The sequence below is a fragment of the Hypomesus nipponensis genome, chromosome 14 (genome assembly GCF_054491055.1).
Source record: "Hypomesus nipponensis isolate SF chromosome 14, ASM5449105v1, whole genome shotgun sequence".
In the NCBI taxonomy this organism is placed as follows: Eukaryota; Metazoa; Chordata; class Actinopteri; order Osmeriformes; family Osmeridae; genus Hypomesus; species Hypomesus nipponensis.
The window spans coordinates 5,517,914-5,543,183 of NC_140374.1; the positions used below are offsets into that span (position 1 = coordinate 5,517,914).

The 25,270-nt window shown below is 49.7% G+C and overlaps 2 protein-coding genes across 3 annotated transcripts in view; both read right to left on the reverse strand.

Annotated features, from left to right (window-relative positions):
* necab2 (N-terminal EF-hand calcium binding protein 2) overlaps nt 1–18,732 on the reverse strand; it is a 30,649-nt gene extending 11,917 nt beyond the window's left edge. For both annotated transcript variants that reach the window (XM_084672677.1, XM_084672676.1), the window contains exons 1-5: nt 18,415–18,732; nt 15,048–15,072; nt 6,597–6,705; nt 5,537–5,562; nt 5,097–5,194 (exon numbers count right to left, since the gene is read on the reverse strand). In XM_084672677.1, coding sequence (XP_084528803.1) covers nt 5,097–5,194; nt 5,537–5,562; nt 6,597–6,705; nt 15,048–15,072; nt 18,415–18,732 — 576 coding nt within the window. The remainder of the gene's footprint in view (nt 1–5,096; nt 5,195–5,536; nt 5,563–6,596; nt 6,706–15,047; nt 15,073–18,414) is intronic.
* A 989-nt stretch (nt 18,733–19,721) lies between these two features.
* Nucleotides 19,722–25,270, reverse strand: part of hydin (HYDIN axonemal central pair apparatus protein) — a 43,754-nt gene continuing 38,205 nt past the window's right edge. Inside the window, exons 78-86 of the mRNA XM_084671569.1 lie at nt 24,931–25,208; nt 24,214–24,433; nt 23,805–24,014; nt 23,473–23,636; nt 23,237–23,387; nt 22,920–23,150; nt 21,739–21,963; nt 20,823–21,104; nt 19,722–20,475 (exon numbers count right to left, since the gene is read on the reverse strand). Coding sequence (XP_084527695.1) covers nt 20,260–20,475; nt 20,823–21,104; nt 21,739–21,963; nt 22,920–23,150; nt 23,237–23,387; nt 23,473–23,636; nt 23,805–24,014; nt 24,214–24,433; nt 24,931–25,208 — 1,977 coding nt within the window. The 3' untranslated portion in view covers nt 19,722–20,259. The remainder of the gene's footprint in view (nt 20,476–20,822; nt 21,105–21,738; nt 21,964–22,919; nt 23,151–23,236; nt 23,388–23,472; nt 23,637–23,804; nt 24,015–24,213; nt 24,434–24,930; nt 25,209–25,270) is intronic.

Sequence of the window (25,270 nt, forward strand, 5' to 3'; positions counted from 1 at the left end):
TGGAGAGGTCTGGAGAGAAGGAGAGGTATATAGTGAGAGAGAGGTATAGAGATGGAGAGGTCTGGAGAGAAGGAGAGGTATATAGTGAGAGAGAGGTATAGAGAGAGAGGTATATATAGAGAGAGGGAAAAAGAGGGAACGAGAGAGGGAGAGGTATAGAGAGAGGGAGAAAGAGGGAACGAGAGAGAGAGGTATAGAGAGAGAGGTCTGGAGAGAGGGAGACGTGTATATATATATACAGTATATAGAGAGAGGTATAGAGAGAGGGATAAAGAGGGAACGAGAGAGAGAGGTCTGGAGAGAGAGAAGGGGTAAATTCTATTTCTATTTTTGGATGGAAAGCCTTGCCCTGATATAATTTCTACTTATTGCAAACGGTGTTGCTAAGAGACATATTGACTGTGGTTGCTAGGATACTATTAATTGGTTGATGTGTGAGTGCGAGGGTAGTGGGGAGGAGGGAGGTTGATGTCTCAAAATAGATCAAAAACACACAAACATTGACCACACACACACAAACATACAAACACACAAGCACCAACAGGCGCACACAAACATGGACCTTGTACAGGAGCACACACACACACACACCTCTGAGTCTGCTGGTAGCCTGGCCTAGGGTGGTGTGATAAAGCCACGATCAGCAGGATCAATGGTAGCACTCATCTCTCTCCTGGAGATCAGCTTATATGGTTAGAGCTCTCCATAATAGATAATGACATCTTTATCTGTTTTATCAAATCTGCTGGTCTTTCCTCTGAGAAACTCCACTACACATCTTGTTTTCTCTCTCCTCCTCTCTCAACTGTTGTCCTCTCTTCTTTCAGTTCTCCTCCACTCTCCTCTTCACCTTCCTTTCCCCTCTTCTCCTCTCTTACCTTCCCCTCCCCTGGCTTCACTCCTCTCCTCTCTACCTTCCTTTCCCCTCTTCTCCTCTCTTACCTTCCCCTCCCCTGGCTTCACTCCTCTCCTCTCTACTTTCCTTTCCCCTCTTCTCCTCTCCTCTCCTCCCTTCCCCTCCCTGGTCCTCGCTTCTGTCATCTCCCCTCCTTTCCTCTCCCCTCCTCTCTGCTCCCCCTCCTCTCCTCTCCCCCTCTCCTCCGTCTCCACAAACAGCCGAATGAAGCAGAGAACAAACAGAGCTAACGAGTCGAGCCTCTCCCTTGTAATCACGCAGTCACAGCTCTCCTCCCCACCCCGCACATCTCCCCCTCGCCGTCTCTCCTCTCGCTCTCCCTCCTCCCACCACTCCTCTCGCCCCATCCTCCCCCGTTCACCTCCTCCTCCCCATTGTGCGCAAAACACACGGTCAGAAATCCAGCGACACAATGATTGTTTTCCAACACCGCCCGTCCTTTCCGGATCTCTTGCCGCTGCTTGTGTCTCGCGTTCCAGGGAGGGGTTAGAGCTCTCTCGTCTGTGACTGTGTGATGAGGGCTTACATGTGTGATGGAAACTGAAGAGGCCTCGCATCTCGGCTAGCGTCATGCCAGACACATCGGGCACGCTGGCACCGAGGAGACGTGCAGGAGGTCAACAGCTTCATGTATAATCAATGTCAGTCCTAATCTCCATCTCACACCCACTAACTCTACTGTACAGTGATGAGGATACGAGAGGGAGGGAGGGTACAGAGAAGGGAGGGTGAGAGGGGAGGAAGAGGGAAGGGAGGGAAAAATGGAAGCTGAGATGGAGGAATCCTGCATGTTGTGAGGCGTGGGGTCACCGTGAACAATATTGGTGCGATCATATTTGACATGTAATCTTAGTTTACGTGTATATAATAGAAATGTGTCCAATATCTCCCCCATTTTATCTCCTACTTCCTAGTTTGCATGTCCTAGCTCCTCATATTAACTGGTGAGACCTTGCTAGACTGGTTACTAGGAGACAAGCTTGCTTTGACTAATCCTGTGGCAGTGTCGAGGGGACCAGGCAAGAGAGAATTAGCATACAGGAGCTTGGCCAATAGTCTCATCAGATGCTCATAAATATTCATATGCCATGATCTTTGGACCTGTGATTGGTTCAGTTGTGGTTCCAGTTCCATGTGGTTAGAAATGGGATCTTGTTGCCAGGAGGAGTTCCAGCAGGTCTTGGAGAACTGAGGCCTTGTGGGAACATGAGTTCAGAGGGATGGACTGGTTACCGTAAATGAGGTTGGTTAAACTGGGTGGACTGGATAACCTACAGTGGACTACAGCAGTGGTTCTCAAACTTGTTTGGCTTCAGTATCCCCCTTTCCTGATTTCGGAATCCAATACATTGTATAAGTGCATATTTATACCCATATTTTCATGATTTACTCTCATATTTTTCAAGAGAAAGAGAGGGAGGAGAAGAAAGAAAGAGAGAAGAGGCTAGTTGAAGACAAATGTAAGAAAACAAGCAATAAACAACAGTGCAGTATTCACTCTGCCCATAGGGTGTTTACATGTTTACATGTTTACAGTAGAACCATCTACTGGATGCTGCAGTAGCCTGGCTTTTCCACACACACACACACGCACACACTCACAGTCACACACACGCACACACACACTCACGCACACACACACACACCTTCCTTAGCCCTGCTCCAAGCAGAGGAATTCTAATGAGCCCCAATTAGGTAATTCACATAGACAGATCTGAGGCTCGAATCCACACACACACACATACACACACATACACACACATACACACACACACACACATACAAGAACCAACCAAGGACACCCTCCTCCTCCCATTTGCTCCCAGTCCTGGTTCATTCTATCCTATCCACCCTTTGCCCTCCACTTCAGCCTGCCCCCCTCCTTACCCCTGACCTTTACCGCGCCCCTCCTCATCACCCTCTCCTTTTCACACCCCAACATCTTTTCTGGGCGCCTCTTCCGTTACCAAGGAAACTGGGTAACCGTGGTCACCAGGTCTACAGGACGGAAGCAGGAACCAGAGTTCAAGGGGCATGTTAGACAACACACTTTAACACTCCGCCACTCGAACGCCTCCCTATAGCTCCGAAAACACATCATAACAAGTGAGAGGAGAGGATAGGGAAGAGGAGAGGAGAGGAGAGGAAAGGAGAGGAGAAAATAGGAGAAGAAAGGAGAAGAGGAGAGGAGAAGAGAAGAGAAGAGAGGAGAGGAGAGGAGAGGAGAGGAGGGGAGGGGAGAGGAGAGGAGAGGAGAGGAGAGGAGAAGAGAAGAGAAGAGAAGAGAAGAGAAGAGAGGAGAGAGGAGAGGAGAGGAGAGGAGAAGAGAGGAGAGGAGAGGAAAGGAGAAGAGAGGAAAGGAGAAGAGAGGAGAGGAGAGGAGAGGAGGGGAGAGGAGAGGAGGGGAAAAGAGAGGAGAAGAGAGGAGAAGAGAAGAGAAGAGAGGAGAGGAAAGCGGGAAAGAGGAAAAGAGGAAATTAAAGTACAATGGACGAGAAGTAAGAGAGGAACCAGTAGTCTTGTTACAGTAGGATCCTAACAAGGCTGGTCACAGATCTGTCTGTATGTGTGTGAGGGCTTGGCCCTGGGCTTGAACAAATACTGGGATAATGAATGTAGCTCATTAAACTCTGCAGGGTAGACACGAGAGCATGAGATGGGTTTAATGAATTTCCTGCGACCGCTCACCACACCATCTCTTACGAGACCTCCATTAGTCATCTCCACCTGCTAAATAACCAATTAAAAGGCTCTTGAAACATATAAGGCTTCACTGGTGTAAAAATTGTCCGTCACTATATTATAAACATCATTGTTACAGGCTGCTGAGACACACAGCTCCCTGTCACTGACTTTTACGATGCACACACACACACACAAACACACACACACACACACACACACATACAAAGACACACCCTTCTTATAGGGTTTTCACACAAAGCTCCCCCGGGAAGGTTTCTACGGTGATTGGTATTCTACAGACCATTGTTTCTATGGTTACCGGTACCATAGTAACGGCGTACTGTCAGATGAGATGCGAGAGTGCGTTGGTAATAAGAGAGTCCCCATGGTCTTCACTGTGTTTTAATAACATCTGGTTATTTCACAATAAAAGGCCATGGAAGTTCAGCGGTCTCCTTTCATGAATATGCACCAATCAGTGCTGAGAGTTAGTTTGCATAGCTCCTCTCTAGCACCCTACAACTACTGTAATTAATACGTCCACTGTCAGACTATGAATGTTTAATGAAGTGAATGGAAATATCACATTAGCATGAATTATTAGCATTGAGTCCCCAGAGGACTGGAGAGGGGAAGAAGGACGTTGACAGACGTATAGAGAACCAAGGAAGGTGGAGGAGAGAAGAGAGGAGGATTGGGTAAAAGAGACAGGAAGAGAGAGACAGGAATAGAGAGACAGGAAGAGAGACAGGAAGAGAGAGACAGGGGGAGAGAGACAGGAAGAGAGAGACAGGAAGAGAGAGACAGGGTGAGAGAGACAGGGTGAGAGAGACAGGGTGAGAGAGACAGGAAGAGAGAGACAAGAAGAGAGAGACAGGGTGAGAGAGACAGGAAGAGAGAGACAGGAAGAGAGAGACAGGGTGAGAGAGACAGGGTGAGAGAGACAGGAAAAGAGAGACAGGTAGAGAGAGGCAGGAAGAGACAGGAAGAGAGAGACATGGTGAGAGAGATAAGAAGAGAGAGACAGGAAGAGAGCAGTGAGGTAGCATAGAAGAGGGAGGGAGAGAGGGAGGAGGACAGAGGAGGGAGGAGGCCGCTATAGGGAGGGTCTAAATGCAGCTGTGCTATTAAAAGTGTTCCTGTGCATGGTCATAGTCAGTGTTTGAATAGAGTTGGTGTATATCTGTCCCTCCCCCAGCGGAGTCAGCCCACAGCCCTCCACCAGCCAGCACCATCACACCTCCATCAATATTTAAACAGTCAAGCCTGACGGCAACCTAAAGCCCAGAACATCTGTGTTAGCAGTCACTGGCCCACGTAGTGGTGGGCCAGTGACAATTAGAAAAGGTGAGAGAGAGACAGAGAAAGAAAGAAAGAAAGAAAGAAAGAAAGAAAAAGAAAGAAAGAGAGACAGACACTGCGTATGAGTGGGTGTGTATGAGTGGGTGTGTATGAGTGGGTGCATGTACTGTTCATGTGTGACAGACACGCTTACCTTCTTGGTAAAGTCCATGGCTTTGAGGATAGACAGGTTGAGAGTCTCCAATGAGGCCAAAACTCCTTCATAGTCGCCCATATGTTTGGCAAAGTAGTCTACACGCACACACACACAAACACACACACAGCCAATCAGGCATCTCAACAAAACCTTTTTCTTTTTCTGTAATAAAACACCAGAAGAAGCAGAAAGTAGGAAGGGGAAAGAAGAAGGAGGCAGGAAGGAAGGAAGGAAGGAAGGAAGGAAGGAAGGAAGGAAGGAAGGAGGGAGGGAGGGAGGGAGGAAGGAAGGAAGGAAGGAAGGAAGGAAGGAAGGAAGGAAGGAAGGAAGGAAGGAAGGAAGGAAGGAAGGAAGGAAGGAAGGAAGGAAGGAAGGAAGGAAGGAAGGAAGGAAGGAAGGAAGGAAGGAAGGAAGGAAGGAGGAATGCTGATACTCACCACAGAGCTCCTTGGTGTCAACATTACTACCACAGCAAGGTTAGGAGAGGCAGAAGGAGGGAGAGAGGATGGGGAAGGAAGGAGAGAGGCGTTGAACAGGGTCAAGAACAGAGGAAAGGCACATACGCATGTGTGTGCATACACACACACACACACACAAACAAGACCACACTGTAGACACACACTGTAGACACATGTACATGCACTGTACACACAAACACACACACTTCTAGACAGACAATGAAGCTTGCATGTGGTCAGAGCAGGGGGCTGGGACTGGAGAGAGGGTGTGTCAGCTGAAGTCACAGTACCAGGTAGAAAGACAGAGACAGAGAGGAGAGAGAGAGAGAGAGGAGAGAGAGAGTGAGAGAGAGAGAGAGAGAGAGAGAGAGAGAGTGAGAGAGAGAGAGAGAGAGAGAGAGAGAGAGAGAGAGAGAGAGAGAGAGAGAGAGAGAGAGAGAGGAGAGAGAGGAAAAACTAACAAGCTTAAAGTCCTGGAGGGAAATGTCCTCCAAAGTGACGTATCAAGAGAAATCGGTCATCTGAGGGGGTTAGAGATAACACCCCGCCTTCAACTCCACCTTTCATCCCCATCCAACTCGTCTCTTGTTTCATCCCTCCACTCATCCTGTCTTTCACATGCAGACTGCAGCTGGAGAAGGGAGGGATTTGAGGGGCAAAGAGCTCCAAACTAGACCTGACATTTAGGGAGAGGGGGGGCACACACCCACACAATCAGGCACACCCTGACACACACACACACAAACCCTGACACACACACAAACACCCTGATACACAAACACACAAACCCTGACACACACACAAACCCTGACACACACACAAATCCTGACACACACACACAAACCCTGACACACACACAAACCATGACACCCACGCACACACACAAACCCTGACACACACACACACAAACCCTGACACACACACAAACACCCTGATACACAAACACACAAACCCTGACACACACACACCCTGATACACGCACACAAACCCTGACACACGTACACACACACCCTGACACACACACATGCGTGCAGCCTACCTGGTGTTGTCTGAGTCTATGGTGTGGAACAGTTTCTCCAGCTCCTCCTCATTCAAAGATCCGTCAGAGAAGAAGGCCTGGAACTCGTCCAGAGACAGCTTGCCATCGTCTGCAGGGGACAACAAACACACACGTTGGAAATAATGACACATCAACGTCACTGGCACGACAAACCCCCACTCCAGAGAGACTGTTGGATCACTGCCAGGCCTCCACCCTGCCCTGGGCCCTCCACCCTGCCTTGGGGCCTCCAGCCTGCCCTGGGCCCTCCAGCCTGCCCTGGGCCCTCCAGCCTGCCCTGGGCCCTCCACCCTGCCTTGGGCCCTCCAGCCTGCCCTGGGGCCTCCACCCTGCCCTGGGCCCTCCACCCTGCCTTGGGGCCTCCAGCCTGCCCTGGGCCCTCCAGCCTGCCCTGGGCCCTCCAGCCTGCCCTGGGCCCCCCAGCCTGCCCTGGGCCCCCCAGCCTGCCCTGGGGCCTGGCTGAGACAGCCCCTGCCTAGGAGCCAGAAGAACACTGAGAACACAGATGTTTAGTTGGTTGCTCTATGATCAACCACTGGGACTGGAGAAAGAAAGGTCCTGTAACCATTCCTAACTATCTCTACGATCTTTACTATGCTATCTCGTATTTCTATGATATTATCTCTGTTGTCTCCACTATACTATCTGGTATTTCTACCAGGCTATATCTATTATCTCAACTATACAATCTAGTATTTTATCAGGCTCTCTCTGTTATCTCTGCGGTCTCTCTACAGCATACAGTGATGCAGCAGCAGTGGTGGAAACAGCGGTGGTCGTAGTAACAGCAGTCCTGTAGTTAATTCAACGTTGACCCAGTTTACTGCAGTCCAACCCACTAAGGAATACTAGACCAATCAGAATCTCCTTGCTCTCCCCAAACCCTGGACCAGCTTCCTATGTCGTGGGAGCAAAGGGGGACGGGAGGAGGGGGGTGAGGGGGGAGATCTGGACCTGGTTCTGGACAAGCTAGTTCAGCCTCTACAGTTCCCAGGAGCTGGGAGGTGTGCTGTACTGTGTTGTGTTGTGTCCTGCTCCTTCTACCTGTGTTTCTAGCATCATCCCTGTAATAAATGTGTGTGAATAATGTAAATGTTGTTTTAGTCTGCATGGCTGTTTTTATGTCACGCAGAACGGAAGGTGCTTCATTCACTTCTGGATGGACAAGAAGGTTGTGTTTGTGTTTGATTCATTAAGCCGGGCGAGTCTTTGTCCACCCTGGAGCTGCTAAACAGGTCGAGTGTGTGCTAGCATGTGTAAGGTTAGACGGACCAGGAGCAGGCTGGACCAAGGTCAGGAGACAAAAACAGCTCTGTTAGCTGATAACAAGAGTGCGTGTGTGCGCGTGTGTGTTGGTTGTTAAACTGTGAGAGTGGTCAGGCCTCTGTGGAGATGACAGCTAGCAGACATGGCTGCTCCAGACTAAAAGGAAACAATTACCACTTGTTCCTACCTGCAGTTCCTCCCTGCTTTCTTCCCTGTGGCGAGAACACCTTCTCTAGTGTTTCTCTACTCCTCCATCTTTCTCTCCATCCCTTTTCACTTTCTCTCTCTCTCTCTCTCTCTCTCTCTCTCTCTCTCTCTCGTCCCTCTGTTCTCTCTCGTTATCCTTATATTTGGGGCACTGGGTGCCGAGTTGTCATGGAAACCAGAAGGAAGTTGACCCCCTCCTCTTTCCGTTCAGGATGTCTCAATCGCCTTTTCTCTTTCCCCCTCTCCCCTCTCTCTCTGTCTCTCTCTCTCTCTCTCTCTCTCTCTCTTTCCCTCTTTCTCCCTACTCTTTCTACTCTTTACCCCTCTCTCACTCCCCTTTCTCTCCGTCGCTCTCTATCCCTCCTCTCTCTTTCTCTCCATCTCTCCCGTTCTCTCTTTCCCACTCACAGTTTTTTCTAATTTTGTATACCCTTTCTTCTCCCCCTTTCTCTCCACACAGGCTCTCTCTCTTTCTCTCTCCCCCTTTTATCTCTTCTCCCTTATCCCTACCCCCTCACTGTCTCTAGTGCTTTTCACCATTTTCTCTTTCTTTCCCTCTCTCTCTCTTAATCTCTCTCTGCCCTTTTCAATCATCCTCTCTTTCTCTGGCTTCTCCTCTCTGCTCCTGATCATAATGACCTGACTCCGAAGTAGCACATTCATTACAGTCCAGTGATCCATCTATTCTCTCGTGTCCTCATCTCTAACACTGCTGCGACAGGAACAGGTATAGAGGAGTGTGTGTGGTGTGTGTGTACCCGTGTGTGTGGAGGGGTGTGTGTGTGGCTTCTATGGTGTGTGTACCTTTGTGTGTGGAGGGATGTGTGTGGTGTGTGTGTACCCGTGTGTGTGGAGGGGTGTGTGTGTGGCTTCTATGGTGTGTGTACCTTTGTGTGTGGAGGGATGTGTGTGGTGTGTGTGTACCCGTGTGTGTGGAGGGGTGTGTGTGGTGTGTGTACCTTTGTGTGTGGAGGGGTGTGTGTGGTGTGTGTACCTTTGTGTGTGGAGGGGTGTGTGTGGTGTGTGTACCTGTGTGTGTGGAGGGGTGTGTGTGGTGGGTCTGTGGCTTGTATGGTGTGTGTGTACCTGTGTGTGTGGAGGGGTGTTAGTGAAACAGAGAGCTGTTCAGATTGATAGATGAGGAACACTAGAGATTCTCACAGGGCTGTCAACTGTATTTCTTTCTCCCTATCTGTCAGAACTGCTAACCTGCCACACACAGTCACACGCATGCAAGCAGCTCACCATGCATGCAGATCACCATGCATGCAGATCACCATGCATGCAGATCACCACGCATGCAGATCACCACGCATGCAGCTCACCATGCATGCAGCTCACCACGCATGCAGCTCACCACGCAAGCAGCTCACCATGCATGCAGATCACCACACATGCAGCTCACCATGCATGCAGCTCACCACGCATGCAGCTCACCATGCATGCAGCTCACAACACATGCAGCTCACCATGCATGCAGCTCACCATGCATGCAGATCACCATCCATGCAGCTCACCATGCATGCAGCTCACCATGCATGCAGCTCACCATGCATGCAGATCACCACGCAAGCAGCTCACCATGCATGCAGATCACCACACATGCAGCTCACCATGCATGCAGCTCACCACGCATGCAGCTCACCATCCATGCAGCTCACCATGCATGCAGCTCACCATGCATGCAGCTCACCATGCATGCAGCTCACCATGCATGCAGATCACCATGCATGCAGCTCACCATACAGGTGCTCAGGAAAACACCGTTTACTTGCTGAGCTCCAGCTGCATCTCACCTACAATTCACCAGGCTGTGCAGTTCTCTTTACTGTTGCACACACACACACACACACACATGGACGCACACACACACGCGCACACACACTCACACAAACTGCTGGGAGCCAACTCTAACACCAGCTTTAATGGAATAAGTCCTTTATATTTCCTAAGGGGTTCAGCTGTTTTAAATTATTATTTTTCTCCTGCCGTAAGAAAGGATGTCAAAAGCTTTGTAGCAAGGGGCAACTGTATCCAAGGAGGTAACAAAGGGCAACTGTTTCCAAATAGGTAACTAGGGGCAACCATTTAGTTAATAGGGAGGCAACCTGAAAACATCAAAAAACAACAACCGGAAAGCCATGAATCAATTGAATACATTTTTTGCACTACATTAGATTTAAGGATTAACATGTTCATATATCTATTCTAATCTAATCAAGGCTAATTGTTCCCATTCACAATGAAGTTCCAACACATGAAAGAAAAGTATTCTAATTACCACCATCCTCAGATTCAAAAACATATCAGAACACTGGTGTGTGTTTACTGTACTATGGAGTTTCCAGACAAACACACACACACAAACACACACACACAGACACACGCATGAACACACACAGAGCAAGGATGCTGTGTTACTGTAATTACCAGCCATCTAAATGTCATGTGCGGAGAACCCCTGCTGTTCCACCCCCCCCCCACACACAAACCCACACACACACACACTCACACACACACACAACCAGCCTCCTCTTTATCCATGTTAGCAGCTCACGGAGCAGAGAGGGGGCAGGAATCACTCATCAATCACAGATCATCTCCTGCAGCTGGCTGGCCTCTGCCCTGCCTGCTTCCCTCCGCTGTCAGTCAGTCAGCACGGTCAGTCAGTCAGTCAGCACGGTCAGTCAGTCAGCACAGTCAGTCAGCACAGTCAGTCTGCACAGTCAGTCAGTCAGTCAGCAAAGTCAGTCAGTCAGCACAGTCAGTCTGCACAGTCAGTCAGCACAGTCAGTAAGTCTGCACAGTCAGTCAGCACAGTCAGTCTGCACAGTCAGCACAGTCAGTCAGCACAGTCAGTCTGCACAGTCAGTCAGTCAGCACAGTCAGTCAGTCAGCACAGTCAGCACAGTCAGCACAGTCAGTCAGCACAGTCAGTAAGTCTGCACAGTCAGTCAGTCAGCCAGCACAGTCAGCACAGTCAGTCAGCACATTCAGTCAGTCAGTCAGTCAGCACAATCACCACAGTCAGTCAGTTAGTCAGTCAGCACAGTCAGTTAGTCAGTGCAGTCAGTGCAGTCAGTCAGTCAGTCATTCAGCACAGTCAGCCAGTCAGTCAGGACCGTCAGTCAGTCAGTCAGTCAGTCAGTCAAACCCCTTCTGCTCCTCGGTGAATATCCATCCATCTAATAACGTCATTCTCCTCCCTGGAGCCCCCGGCCTATACACACCAGCCAGGTGTGTAATCTCTTTGATCCTCTTCTGATGACTGATTTGTTTGTTCAGATTCACAAGAAGGTCAAGGAGTGTGTTTGTGTGTGTGTGTGTGTGTGTGTGAGTGTGTGTGTGAGTGTACGAGCGTGTGTGTGTGGAGGGTTTTGAACAGAAAGGGCACATCGTCGTGGCCCAGTGGAGAGAGGGGGAGCTGGATGGGAGATAGACTCACTACTTCAAGAGTGGAGCTTTAAAGGAAAGGAAGGGAATGTCAATGGATCTAACCTCTGATCCCGTACCCCCTTCTCCTTGTCTCTCTTATCTTCTCCTCTCCTCTCCCTTCCCACCCCTCTCTCCTCTCATCCCCTCCCTTCCTATCCTCTTTTCCCCCCTTTTTGCTTCCTCTCCTCTCCATCCTCTTCTCCGCCCTGTTCCACTCCATTCTTCTCATCCTTTCCTCCTCTCCTCCCCCCTCTCAGAGTCAGGAGGCCAGTGTGTTTAAACACAGATGGCACCATTCTGACTGCGACACCAGGCTGTCTGCAGAGACAGGCTGTCCACAGCTGGACCGGTTACCCTGGTATGTCAACGAGTTCCTGTTATTAGCTGAACCGCTGGCTCATCCATCCAACCACTAGCTGCTAGTGCTCGTTAACCTCTGTGACAGTAAGACACATGCTTGCCCTCTATCTTGGGTCTACTGATTGACCCAGGCCTGATCTGGTATGAGGTACAGAATGTTCTATCTGAGGTAAACTCGGAAGTCTGAATCATGTTGAATAAACCATAAACCCTGCTCCAAAACCAACTCCTTTATCTTTGTCCTCTCACAACTCACCCTTTTCTTTCTTTCTTTCTTTCTTTTTTTTCTTTCTCCCTTTTTCTTTCTCTCTCTTTCTCTCTCTCACACCCTTCCTCTCATCTCTCTTGCTTCTCTGTCTTCCCATCTTTTACTCATGCCTTTGTTCTTCCTCCTTCGTCCAATTTTTTCCCTTCTTCTTTTTCTCTCCCTCTCCCTTCCTCTCTTCCTCTCTCTCTCTATCTCCTTCCTGTCCTCTTCTGTCCTGGTTGATGAATAAGTGAAGAAGTGAGGAAGACTCCTTCTGAGGGACTCAAGGGGACAGTGAGACCGGTGTGTTCACGCGAGTCAAAAACAGACTCAAACACGACCTCCAAACCCTCCGTCCCTCCACCCAGGATGTGCACGTATGGCCCTGTGTGGTGTGTGTTCACTAGCAACGTGTGAAATGTTCCATTCTGTAGCAAAATAGTAAAGGTGAATAGAGGGCAGCTGTGCGTGTGGGAGTTATGCTATAAATCATTGAACTACAGCGTTCTGTTTCCTGGACCGTGAGAATGACAGAAATTAAGGTGGAGTGCTTTTTGGCAACTACAATGTACGTTGCAGTTGTATTTGGCCAGGGCAGTTTAGACGGTCTAGTAAAACTTAAAGTGTATTTAAAAACTTGAGTTAGATGGACTACAGTAGGTAGCCCTGATTATCATATACAGGCTGCTCTAATTTCTAACAGGCTACTGTGTTGGTTAGTAGTGTTAAGTAAACAGGATGGAGTGCTAGTGTACTAATAATGTTTAGCAAACATGGAGCCCTGGGGGTTGTCGCTCTGGCAACAGTAATTACTTCTAACTAATGAGTCACATGACTTGGAACTAACACACAGTAAACACACTAACCACACAGTCGCCTACCTTTGGGAGAGACAGACAGGCAGACAGACAGACAGACAGACAGACAGACAGGCAGACAGACAGGCAGACAGGCAGGCAGGCACTTTCCCTCCTCCTCTCTGCCCTCCTGTTATACTGCGGGGGAACTGGATTTAGAGGAAAGAAAAAAGCCAATTAGATTTCCATTACCACCCACTAGTCTGTGATTCCTGATTCTGTATTCACAGTAACTGGATTGTATATCTACAGTGATGGGGGGAGGTAGCGTGGGTGCGTGTGTGTTCGGGGGACAGAGAGAGAGATGCGATGGAGAAAGAGAAAGAAAGAGAGAGATAGAGAAAGGGAGTGGGCGACGTGTGAAAGGGGTTTAAGACTTTCAGAAGGTGTCAAAAACTCTGGGATTCTGCATTATCATCAACAACATCGCCTTCTGTCTATCTTCAATCTCCACCTTTCTACTCTATAATATTTATTTATCCTCCCTCCCTCCCTCCCTCCCTCCCTCCCTCCCTCCCTCCCTCCCTCCCTCCCTCCCTCCCTCCCTCCCTCCCTCCCTCCCTCCCTCCCTCCCTCCCTCCCTCCCTCCCTCCCTCCCTCCCTCCCTCCCTCCCTCCCTCCCTCCCTCCCTCCCTCCCTCCCTCCCTCCCTCCCTCCCTCCCTCCCTCCCTCTCTCATTAAAACAGTTACAGATGTTCCCAGGGGAGAAGAGAAGGTAAAAATAGTCCTAACCGAGCGCGCTCTATACATCAAATAGCTTGGCGTGTGTAGCACAGCGAACAGTGAAGAGACAGGCAGCTGATTAGCAGTTCTGTCTTCAACATAAACACTTAGTTTTTGTCTCTGGGCTGCAAACAGCCCTGGGGGAGAGTTGCCGTTTAAACGAAACACAGTCGACTCCTTTACCTGCAAAACTCTGAACGAAGTGGCAGAAAGCAGGCTCTAACTGTCTCTTCACACACTAACTAGGTGATCCGCCTAGTTACAGACCGGCAAGGGAAGAGCCTCTTTTCTTCCTGGCAGAAGTATTGTATTTAATCCCACTAATCTGATGCAGCGACGTATCTGGGACTGCTCTGAGTGAGTGGATCCGTCTCTCGATGTCTCGTTTCAGAAACTCCTCTGAGATGAAACACGGCTGCTGTTTGAGGACAGGGGAGGCTGACAGTCCTGCTGCTCCTGACGATCAATACACAGTTTGTTGAGAATCCATCATTGCTTTTACAATCACCAATCACTGGTGGCCAATCGACACTTGACAGACTGCAGAATAAGGCGGACACACACCTACAGTACACACATACACACACACCGTCACAGAAATGAGAAATCAAAAGCACAAAGGGCCATCTGGCTGGTTTGCAGCAGGGCTTTTCAAGTTTCCTCGTTAGTTTTCCTGTTTGTTGTCAGAGAGACTGAAGGGCCCTCAGACGAGGAGAGGAGACGCGCGCACTGCACGTCTCTCCTGATTACATCGTTCAACACACACACACACACACACACACACACACACAGCTACACACACACACACCTATATACACACACAGCTACACTCACACACACACACACACACACACAGCTACACACACACACACACACAGCTATACACACACACAGCTACACACACACACAGCTACACACACACAGCTACACACACACACACACACACACACACAGCTACACCCACACACAGCTATACACACACACACACAGCTATACACACACACAGCTACACAGACATACACACACATGCACAGCTACAAAGCTACACACGCAGACACACACACTCATACACACACTCACACACACAGCTACACACACGCACAGACACACTCACTCATACACACACTCACAAACACTCCCGCAAACACACACAGGGACACAGCCACACACACACACACACACATGGACACACACGGACACCACCACAGACATACACACACACGGACGCAACCACACACACACAAACCCACCCACAGTCACTACCCCACACATTCTGTCTAACAGGCTTACAGGCATGCAGCCATCTTCAGCCTCATGGAGAGAGGCAGTACTCACCATCCTTATCAGCTCTCCGGAATATCTGGAAGACCAATGAAAAGACGGGTTAGAGGGGTAGGCAGGAGGGGACATCATAAAGCATCATAAAGATGTATAGCTGTGTAATAGAGGTAATCGTGGGATCATCAGAAAATGCAATAAAAATGTCATATGAAGCCACGGTTTTAGTGTAGGGGATGTCATCATGGCGCTGTGGATGTTTTATGGAGGCGTCAGAGCGGTGGTATTACAGAGAGAAGTACATGATGCAGCCATCAGCAGGGATCACAATCAGCTTACAGAGAACGAGGATCTTATTGTTTCCACACCCGGAGGACAGACCGTCAATCACGCCCAGGGGGTGAGCTGTCGGTCGGACCGACCAGGCTGGGTGAAGGACTGAGCTCATAATCCACACAGCGTGCACATACAGAAACAACGGGCGGGTTCGAAACCCAGAGACAGAAAAAGAGGCCGGAAGGCTAACGCGGAATCCAAGCACGACAGGGCGAAAATCAGGGTCAGTCAGACAAGAGGCAGGGGTCTGAACAGGAATCGAAACACGTTTAAACGCTGGAAAGACTCTGGAGATAATACCAGGATCTTGCAGGGAACTGGGGACCAGACAGGGTAGATATACAGTCAGTGGGGCCACACGCAGGTGACAATGGAGATGATAGTGGAACGGTTCTGAACTGAGGGGTGTGGCCGGAGGCTGCTCTCGGACTGAAGAACAGACACGGACAGCAGAGAGGGAGGGACAGTGGAGAGAGATGGGAGGAATGTGTGTGTGTGTGTGTGTCTGTTCGGGGGAAAGAGAGAGAGAGAGAGAGAGAGAGAGAGAGAGAGAGAGAGAGAGAGAGAGAGAGAGAGAGAGAGAGAGAGAGAGAGAGAGAGAGAGAAAGAGGGAGAGAGAGAGGGGGAGAGATGTACCAACGACTGCTTCTCTGTGCAGTGGTGTGTGTGATATCCCTCTCGTCCACCTGGCTCCAGAGACAGTGAGGGAATCGTTATGGAGACCGAGGAGAAACATTCTGCTCAGTTCACCAGTCACAGTGTCTCTCTCTGAGTAGAGGTAGAACTGCTCTTATTGCTCCTGTGTGTGTGTATGTGTGTATATGTGTGTGTTTGTATGTGTGTGTGGGTGTGGTGTATGTGTGCGACGGTGTGTGAGTGTGTGTGGTGTCATAATGGCGGTGACCTAGTTTCTCTCCTTCAGATGAGAGAGCAGACTAACTCCTGAATGTTGACTTTGTGGGATGCAAACCACATCAAAGAGCCATGTAGTGGAAGGCAGCAGAGATAGGATAACTAAAGAGCCGCCTTTCCCAGCACAGACAGGACTGTGCAGCCAGCTCCAGCCTAGATGTGTCAGGAAACAGAAGGCAGGGGGAGGTATAGAGGCAGGCGGGCCAACGACAAGAAAAGAATGAAAGGTTTGAGAAAGAGAGAGAAGCACAGGGAGGAGAGAAGAGGGAAATTCTTCTTGCATCCCCTCGCCTCATTAAGAATGGATGTTCCCCAGCCAAGCTGGCAGAGTGGGGGAGGATGAGGAAGAGGTGGGGGGAGGGGGGAGGAGGGGACAACTGCCAGAGTCAGGTTCAGTGGGTTACTGGCTTCTTCATCTCTCCAATGTCACCACAGACAACACCAAATATCTGCAGTCAAGACGTCTAATAAACAACGCTATTCACAGGAAGGGGACGTTGGAGCCCTGTTCGCCCCGGGCGGTTCTAGACTAATTTTACTGGGGGGGCCAAGGGGGGGTGTTTAATCAGAGGGGCACATAAAAAACTGAAATAAATTATATTAAATACTTTAATTTAGCTTTACATTAAAATCATACAAACGGCTCTGTCTCTCCCTCTTCCAGCTCCTCAGCTCTCTCAATACCTTGATATGTTTCTCTAACCTTGTTATTTACTGGGGCAAAAAGGCTGCAATGTCCCTTCCTAGGTTCTGACTACTGACTACTAGAAGAAGAAAAATGTGTAAAAATATGTGAATATATATATATATATATATATATATATATATATTCAGCTAGCTCAGGGGGGCCACAGGGAGGGCCAGGGACATTTCTACAGGGGCACTGGCCCCTGTAGGCCCCCGTGTAGAATCGCCCCTGCTGGAACCATAGTCAGATAACATTTTATGGAGGCTCTCCCTGCCCCCAGGTTCAATGGATAAACTACTGCCATGTTAAAGTTCAAACCATTCAAGAGCTAAGGCTATAAATGTCACTGGCTAACACAACCTCCTGTTCCGATCTGGAGAACTGCTCTTAACTGTAGGTCCGTGTTTCTCTACCCAATAATATATGGGCCTAGTCATGCTCCAGTCAGACAAATATACACCATTCTAATCAAGTTATCTTTTGCACAGTGACTGTAAACGAATTATAATTCTATCTAACTTCCTTCTTATTACATTCTCCCGTAACTCTGTCCATTCTCTCGCTCTCCGCCCCATCCACTAACTAGCGCGCGTACACAACACGGAGACAGACAGACGCGCGAGCACACGCAGTTAGCCCCATCGGTGTTTTTATGCAAATTGTTCATGCACCAGCTCTTTGCCGGTCTGAGTTTCGGTTGAAAAGTTGACAACTTTACAATCTGCTACGTGTTATTTTCACCCCTGAAGTCTCCAGGGTAAGGAAGACCACTGAAATACACATATTTATGAGCCACCGATGAATATTAGTAAAGCATCTCTTTGACCTATAAATCAATACTGCTGAGCACAGTTTTCTGCTGCCTTTCCTGCGGCATAATTGCCAAGCTCATTTTAAAATCTTAATAAATTATTCAAAGGTAAGATTTCTTCTCATGATTTTGTTGTTGGATTCATAACCACCGTATAGGTTTACTACCGCAAAGTATACAACTTCATGTAACACATTCGGACTTTCTGATCATGGTTTCGGACATCCATCAACACACTCCGGCTGCGTCTAAAAGAAATACGCCCTGGTGTCGTTTCGACCTAATTTGGGGCATGTTCTTGTTATTAGCCTGCCTGTGTCTTAAGTACTCTGTCAGTTAAGATGAACTGAATTAATTACGAATAAAGGCAGGGAACAACCGATAATTGTCCCAGCATGCTGTAACATAGAAAACTATCCATAAAGTTAATTTTCAAATACAAATGTGAAAATTCAAATGTATTTTCTTTTTTATAAATAGAAAGGTATTAATAATGTATTATAGGCCTATATTTACAAGGATATATCACTGGTTCAAAACTGGCAACATTGCGCGAACATTAAGGGCACTCCGCCGAGTGCCATTCCCCTCTACAGGCTACCCGTCTCAAACTAACTCATGTTCAGTTGATCTGGGATGGTCTGCCGTAAATCTAACGGTAAGTTTGCGGTACCTACATCCAGTATGACGGAGATGCCTTTACGCGGCTCCGGTGCGAAGAACTGCTCCTGAGCCACTGCCGCCTCCTCCTTCGCGTACTCCCGGGTCGAGATGCTTTTATTGTCGCTCATCTTGGTAACTATCCAGCGGACAAGCCCGTCAATTCCACCGGGCTGAGAGCCGCTGTTTCCGGACTGTGCAGCCGTCGCTGACTCGCTATCCTGAGCTTCGGGTTTCGGTTGATCTTTGCTGTCCTGAGCCCGGAGTTTGGCTTGTTCTTTGTTGAGCAGTTTGTGGACACCGTCCCTGCAGTAACGCGCTGCCTGCTCACACATCCTTTTGCCGTGGAGCGTTCATGCTGAGCGCTATGGGGGCTGCCTCCCCCCCTCCCCTCTTACGTCACCACCAACCCGAAAAACCCACCTCCCCTCCATCACTAAATGACACGGGTTCCTGGGGGACACACTGTAACCCACTAGCATACTGGGGATATTAGACGCTAACATACTGAACAGCTTAGACAAGCCTGCTGGGGAACTTAAAAGTCCACTGGAGATTTTTAAGACAAGCTTATTGGAGCTATTTAGACTATCTTTTTGGAGATAGTCACTAGTCTACTTGAGATTGTAAAGACTGGGATACCAAAGACATTGACCCACCAACTGATAATCTGAGCCTGCTTGAGATTTTGACAAGCCTACCAGAGCTCTCATAGACAAACCTACAGCAGCTAGTCTTAGAGCAGCCTAACTACTGCAGCAACAGGATATCTTAAGATCCAGTTTTGGGACTTCTTAGGACATAACAGACATGAGGGGTCAGGCACATTACCAAGTGTTCGACCCTATAAGTGTCCTTATAGACCAGCCAATAAGAGGCCTACTTATAGAGACAATCCTACTTCAGGCATTGAGAGTCCAGCTAACTAAAGACTTTGAGACAAGCCTTCCAGGGGGGTATTCCAGAAAGTAGGTTATGCAACATAACCAGGTAAGTTAACCCACAATGTTGGAGCAACCTACTGGCAATGTTGTTACAACGCTGGGTGTCAGCTGGGGAGTTAACTTACCCAGGTACGTCACATAACCTGCTTTCTGGAATACCCCCCAGATGTTTTAGCCTACTGATTAAAACCAGTGTTGTTGATGTCATCAGTCTACTGGTTAAAACCAGTACAGTCAGAGCTGAATTAGGAACCCCTAGTTGTTTGCAAGCTCCTCATGGTATTACTGTTAAGCGCTGAGTGCAGCCTGTCAGAGGCACACGCTTGTGTGTGGTGCCCCCTAGCTGCAGAGGGCAGGTAATGACAGCTCAGCAACTCCAGTTACGGTAACACACATTTATTCTGAAAAGAGGGAATCAACTGTTCGAAACACCAAGAACTATACTGGGTATCTTAACATTTCCAGCTTGGCCAAAATATATAACTGAATTGATTTTGACACATACGTTAAGATGGGGGAAAAGGCAAATGTTAAAAGTGAAAACAAACTATTTACAGCAAAAAGAACAATCATTTAAATATGACAGTAAAAACACTAGGTCAGCAATAATTCTACATCCTGTCTCTTTGATTTTTGATATTGCAGCTCTGTCTGTGTGTGAGAGTAGGACGTGTGTGTGTGTGTGTGTGTGTGTGTGAGTGAGTGAGTGAGTGAATGAGTGAGAGATGGATGTGTGTGAAAGAACCACATATGTGTGATTGTGTAAGTATGTGAGAGAAAGCTAAATGGGTCTGACTGAGAGAGTCAGATGTGTATGTGTGCGGGGTGTGTGTGCGAAGTGTGTGTGTGAAGTGTGTGTGTGAAGTGTGTGTGTGAAGTGTGTGTGTGAGAGAGCCAGATGTGTGTGAGGTGTGTTCCCTAGCTCTTGTCCCTGGTCTGGCCCAGCTCAGGGCAGTACCCCCGCAGGTAGAACACCCAGCTGACCGCCTGGCCGTGGCCCTCGGAGCGAGGGCTGGAGATGGTGAGCTTCCCCCGGGCGCCGGGCGGGGCGCCTTCGAACATCACCAGGATGTTGTGGGTCTTCTTGGGCCGGATGGTCTCCACCCCTTTCACGGTGAAGGCTGGGTTGTCCACCTGGGGGGCAGGATGGATTCCAGAGACGATGAGCGATTCTGTGGAACTGGCTCTATGTGTTGGCTGACAGGGACTACAGTACTGTGGAAGAGCGTCAGGGCACCCCAGATGTCTATGGTGAATATTGTCTTTCATTTTTGTGTCGGTGCGGCCGAACAAAAAGTGTAGTAAAAAAGTAATTTTGAGAACATTTTTGTTCTGTCCATTCACTGAATTATTTCTCAAAATCGTGTTTTGCTTTACTTTTTAAAAGTTAATAACTTTGAATATCCCCCCCCCCACAGAGACACTTTGGCACAGTCCTGTCTATAAAGAACTCAGAGATCTGTGAGCGTGTCCATTCCCACCTGGAAGGAGAAGGCCGTGGTCTGCAGGAAGACGTTCTTGAAGGGGATGGACACGCTGGAGCCGGAGCGGATGGGGAAGGGGCCCTGGGCCCTGGGGGGGGTGCAGGTGCCGTACAGGGGGAACACGTACTCGCCCCCGAACGCTGAGGAAAGGGTGAGCGTGGCCCGCCCCTCTCCCAGCCGGCTGGGCTCGAAGCACACCTCCACGCTGGCCTCGGAGCCAGCCTGGTAACCTGCAGCCGCGTGGATGTTCTTCTCTACGGTGAAGTCCTGGCAGTCCGTCTGGGACACACACACGTAGTTAACACACACACACACAGTTAACTCACACGCACACGTAGTTAACACACACACACACACACACATAGTTAACTCACACGCACACGTAGTTAACTCACACAAATACGTAGTTAACACACACACACACGTAGTTCACTCACACACACGTAGTTAACACACACACACGTAGTTAACACACACACATATAGTTAACTCACACGCACACATAGTTAACTCACACACATACGTAGTTAACACACACACACACGTAGTTAACTCACACACACGTAGTTAACACACACATACGTAGTTAAAACACACACGCACGTAGTTAACTCACACACATTTGTAGTTAACACACACACACGTAGTTAACACACACACACGTAGTTAACTCACACGCACAAGTAGTTAACACACACACGTAGTTAATTCACACACATACGTAGTTAACACACACACACGTAGTTAACTCACACACACGTAGTTAACACAGACACACGTAGTTAACTCACACACACGTAGTTAACCCACACACACGTAGTTAACACACACACACACACACATAGTTGAACACACACACAGGACATCCTGGAGGCAGGGCATCCTGGATCCACACCCCCCTGCAGGAACCCACCTTCCAGCTGTACTCTGCTTTGACGCGGGAGTAGTTGATGAAGCGGGCGGAGAGGTAGTGGGCGGCGCCCAGCGCGGCCCGGAAGAGGAGGGGCTTCTCCGGGGGGGCGGGGAGAGCCCGCAGCAGCAGCTCGTAGTTGAAGTAGCCCAGCTCGCTGTTCTGGACCACCAGGCGAGTGGAGCTCTCCCCCGCACGGAGGGGCTGGTACTCAAAAGTCAGCGTGCCCTGGGGAACGCATGCAGACAGCGCAGACACTCACTACTGAGGGAGCTGTCAGCAACTGTGTGTGTGTGTGTGTGTGCGGTATGTGTATTTGTACACGAGTGTGTGTGTTTGCGAGCGTGCAGGGGTGTGTGCAGTGTTTCCTTTAGGATTTTTTTTTGCAGTGGGGGCAGGTCTGCCCCCCCCCCCCAGCCAAAACAAAGTTCTAACCCTAACTCTATATTTCAGAGCAGGTTAATGTAGTAGTCTAATAGCTTATGTAATATTGCACATATTTTCGTCCTATTTCCCCTAAAGCAATAAGGTTAGGCTACTTAGGGCATAAATTCTGCCAATTAATAATTGACTCAACAATGTAAATGGTCAGTAGCCTGGCCTATCGATTAAGGTAGGCCACTCTAAAGCACGTGTACACTGTCTGCTTCATTTGATATTGATAGGCTAAGCATTCTGTAGCAAACAATAACAATAAACCCACTATTAATTCTGTTATCTTAATGCAGTGTAAATATTTCAGCATAATAATGCACCTAAAATGCAAACGTGAGCAAGGGCAGCAATCACTATCAAATCAACAGTCAAGTGCAATTTCGCTAGCAGGTGAAGAATGCAAACAACGAAAATCACCGGTTAACTTGATAAAAATTTGCAAGAACTATAGACGAAGACAATAACAGGCTTAAATGAACTGACAACATCAGTTATACGACTTACAGTTCTCAAGGCGCACATGCAATCTCAACCGCGCGTGTCCGTGCTCTTCTCCGACATGCACTCTAACAATCCCTGCTGACCGACGGCCTTTCGCACAGCCCCTATTTCTGATATTGATGTTGCCGTGGCGCCCCGCCAATTTCTGCCGCCACGGCAACATCAACATAGAGGAAACACGGGTGTGTGTCTGATGATGTGAGAGTGTTATGATGTGTGTGTGTATCAGTGTGTTGAGCCAGTCCTACCTTAGCCAGGCCAGGGACAGACAGCTGTGGAGGCAGGCTGACGTCAGGGCAGCGACACTCTGCAGTGAAGCTCAGGGTGCCAGGGAGGGGGTTCTCCAGGGTGACGGAGGCGGAGGCCGTCTGGCGGACGGGCGTGGTCATTTCCACGCTGCTTATCACGCCGGGGGGCGTGGCCCGCAGGTTCAGGAAGTAGAACAGGTACTCCCCAGACACCTCGTTGCGGAAGGTCACCTGCCGACGACACAACACGTAGCTCTGGGTCTGGGGGCGTATGGGACTGTATGTGTGTAGGTGTAGGTGTGTGGGAGAGAGCTGACCTTGGCGTTGTACAGGCCCTCCTTGTATGTGAAGAAGGAGATCTTGTAGTCTGTTGTGGCCAGCGCAGGGACATCCACATAGTCCAGCCCCTTCAGGGTCACTGTGCTGTCCACCTTCTCGGGCTTCATGACGTCCACCAGCGCTCGGAACCTGAGGAGCAGGAGAACAGGGGCTGGGCTGAGGGACGGGAGAAGTTAGACGCACACGCATTGTCTGTCTGTGTGTGTGTGTGTACCTCTGAGGCTTGGCCAGCCAGTTGTGGACAGGCACCAGCTGGGTGTAGTGGGTCTTGCAGGGCAGCTCTTGGCTGATGGTGGACACCGCCTTGGGGGGGTCGGCCGTGCCCTGCAGCAGGTACAGCAGACCCGTCCCGTCGGGGAAGGAGAAGAACACTGACCCCTGGAGGAGAGGAGCAGGGGGAGAAGGAGAGGTTCGAGTGGTAGAGGAGAGGAGCAGGGGGAGGAGGACATGGGGGAAGGAGAGGAAGAGATTAGGACCCGGATCACAACCCAGGCGGTCTGTAGGTGGGGGGTCACATGGTCGGGGAGGGGGGGGGGGTCAGGGCACCTGGTGTTTCTTGCCGTCGGCGGTCATGACGAGGGGCCGGTAGATGATGTCGTAGGTGCTGCTCTGGTGGGGCTCCAGGGTGAGGGAGGGCGGCCCGCTCCAGTGCTCGCCCTCGATGGCGGGCCGCAGGCTCCAGCGCTGGGCGGTCCGGTTCGACAGACTCACACTCTGGGTCTGCTGCCCACGCACCTGGCAGGAGAACGTCACCACCTGGGGCGGAACACACACGGACAGACACGGACACACGCACACGCGCTCAGCATCCACCTCCCCTTTCTCTCTCACACACCTGGATGTTGGACACACGTGATGTGATCTCGCCGTGTGCGAATGAGTGCGTGAGAGGATGTGAATGAGTGTGAGAGACTGTGTGTGTGTGTGAGAATAGATGTGTGTGTAAGGGACCCACGTCCTTGTTGACCGGGGGTGGGATGCAGGAGCCGGCCAGGGTGAGGGTGAGGGGTGCCGAGCCCTCCACGGAGCAGGGCAGGCGGTTGTAGCGCAGCTCCGAGCTGAGCTCCAGGGGGGCGAAGGTCACCAGGAGGGACACCTCCTGCCCCCCGCTCAGGTAGCCCTCCGCTGGGGAGATGGAGAAGTCCGGGGCAAACCTCTTCACGTCCCACTGGAACCTGACACACACACACATAGATCACCCATATATATATATATATATATATATATATATATATATATATATATATATATATATATATATATATATATATATACCTGTGCCAGTGTCAAGTTTTCCTGGCAGTGGAGGTCTGACACAGGTACAGAACCAGGAAGTGGGGTTAAATCATATCATTCTGTTCTAGCTTTGTTCCCTGGAGACTGCTTTTAGGGGTACAACCAAGAGATAGGACAGAAAACATCCAGACCCAGACCCAGATAAGAAGTAGTACAAAGGAAACTAATTGGAGTAAACCTACCCCTCCAGTACATGTCGTGTTTGTGTATATATATATGTGTGTGTGTGTGAGTGTATGTATGGGAGGATGTATGTGTGTGTGTGTATATGTGTGTGTGGGTGTATATGTGTGTGTGTGTATAGGAGGATGTATATGTGTGTGTGTATATACGTGTGTGTATGTATACGTGTTTGTATGTGCATGTCCAGACCCACCTGACCCCAATGTCTCCAGTGTTGGCCATGATGATGCGTCGCGTGGCCGAACAGCGCTGGGCGACCGCCCCGAAGGGCAGGAAGTCCTGGTCCAGGCTGACCTCCACCCCCTGGCAGCAGCCCGTCACCTCCACCAGGGGGCGCAGCACGCCCAGGCACTCCGCCTGCAGCTCGGCCCGGAAGGGCTCCACCCGCTGGCGGGGAGAGAAGAGGATCTCGGCCACGCAGCGGCTCCCGGGAGCTAGGGTTACTTCAGCTGCTGGGCTGACTGACATCACCTAGAGGGGACCGGACAGTTAAGTGGGTGTGTGTGTGTATGTCTAGATTCCATGTTGAGTGC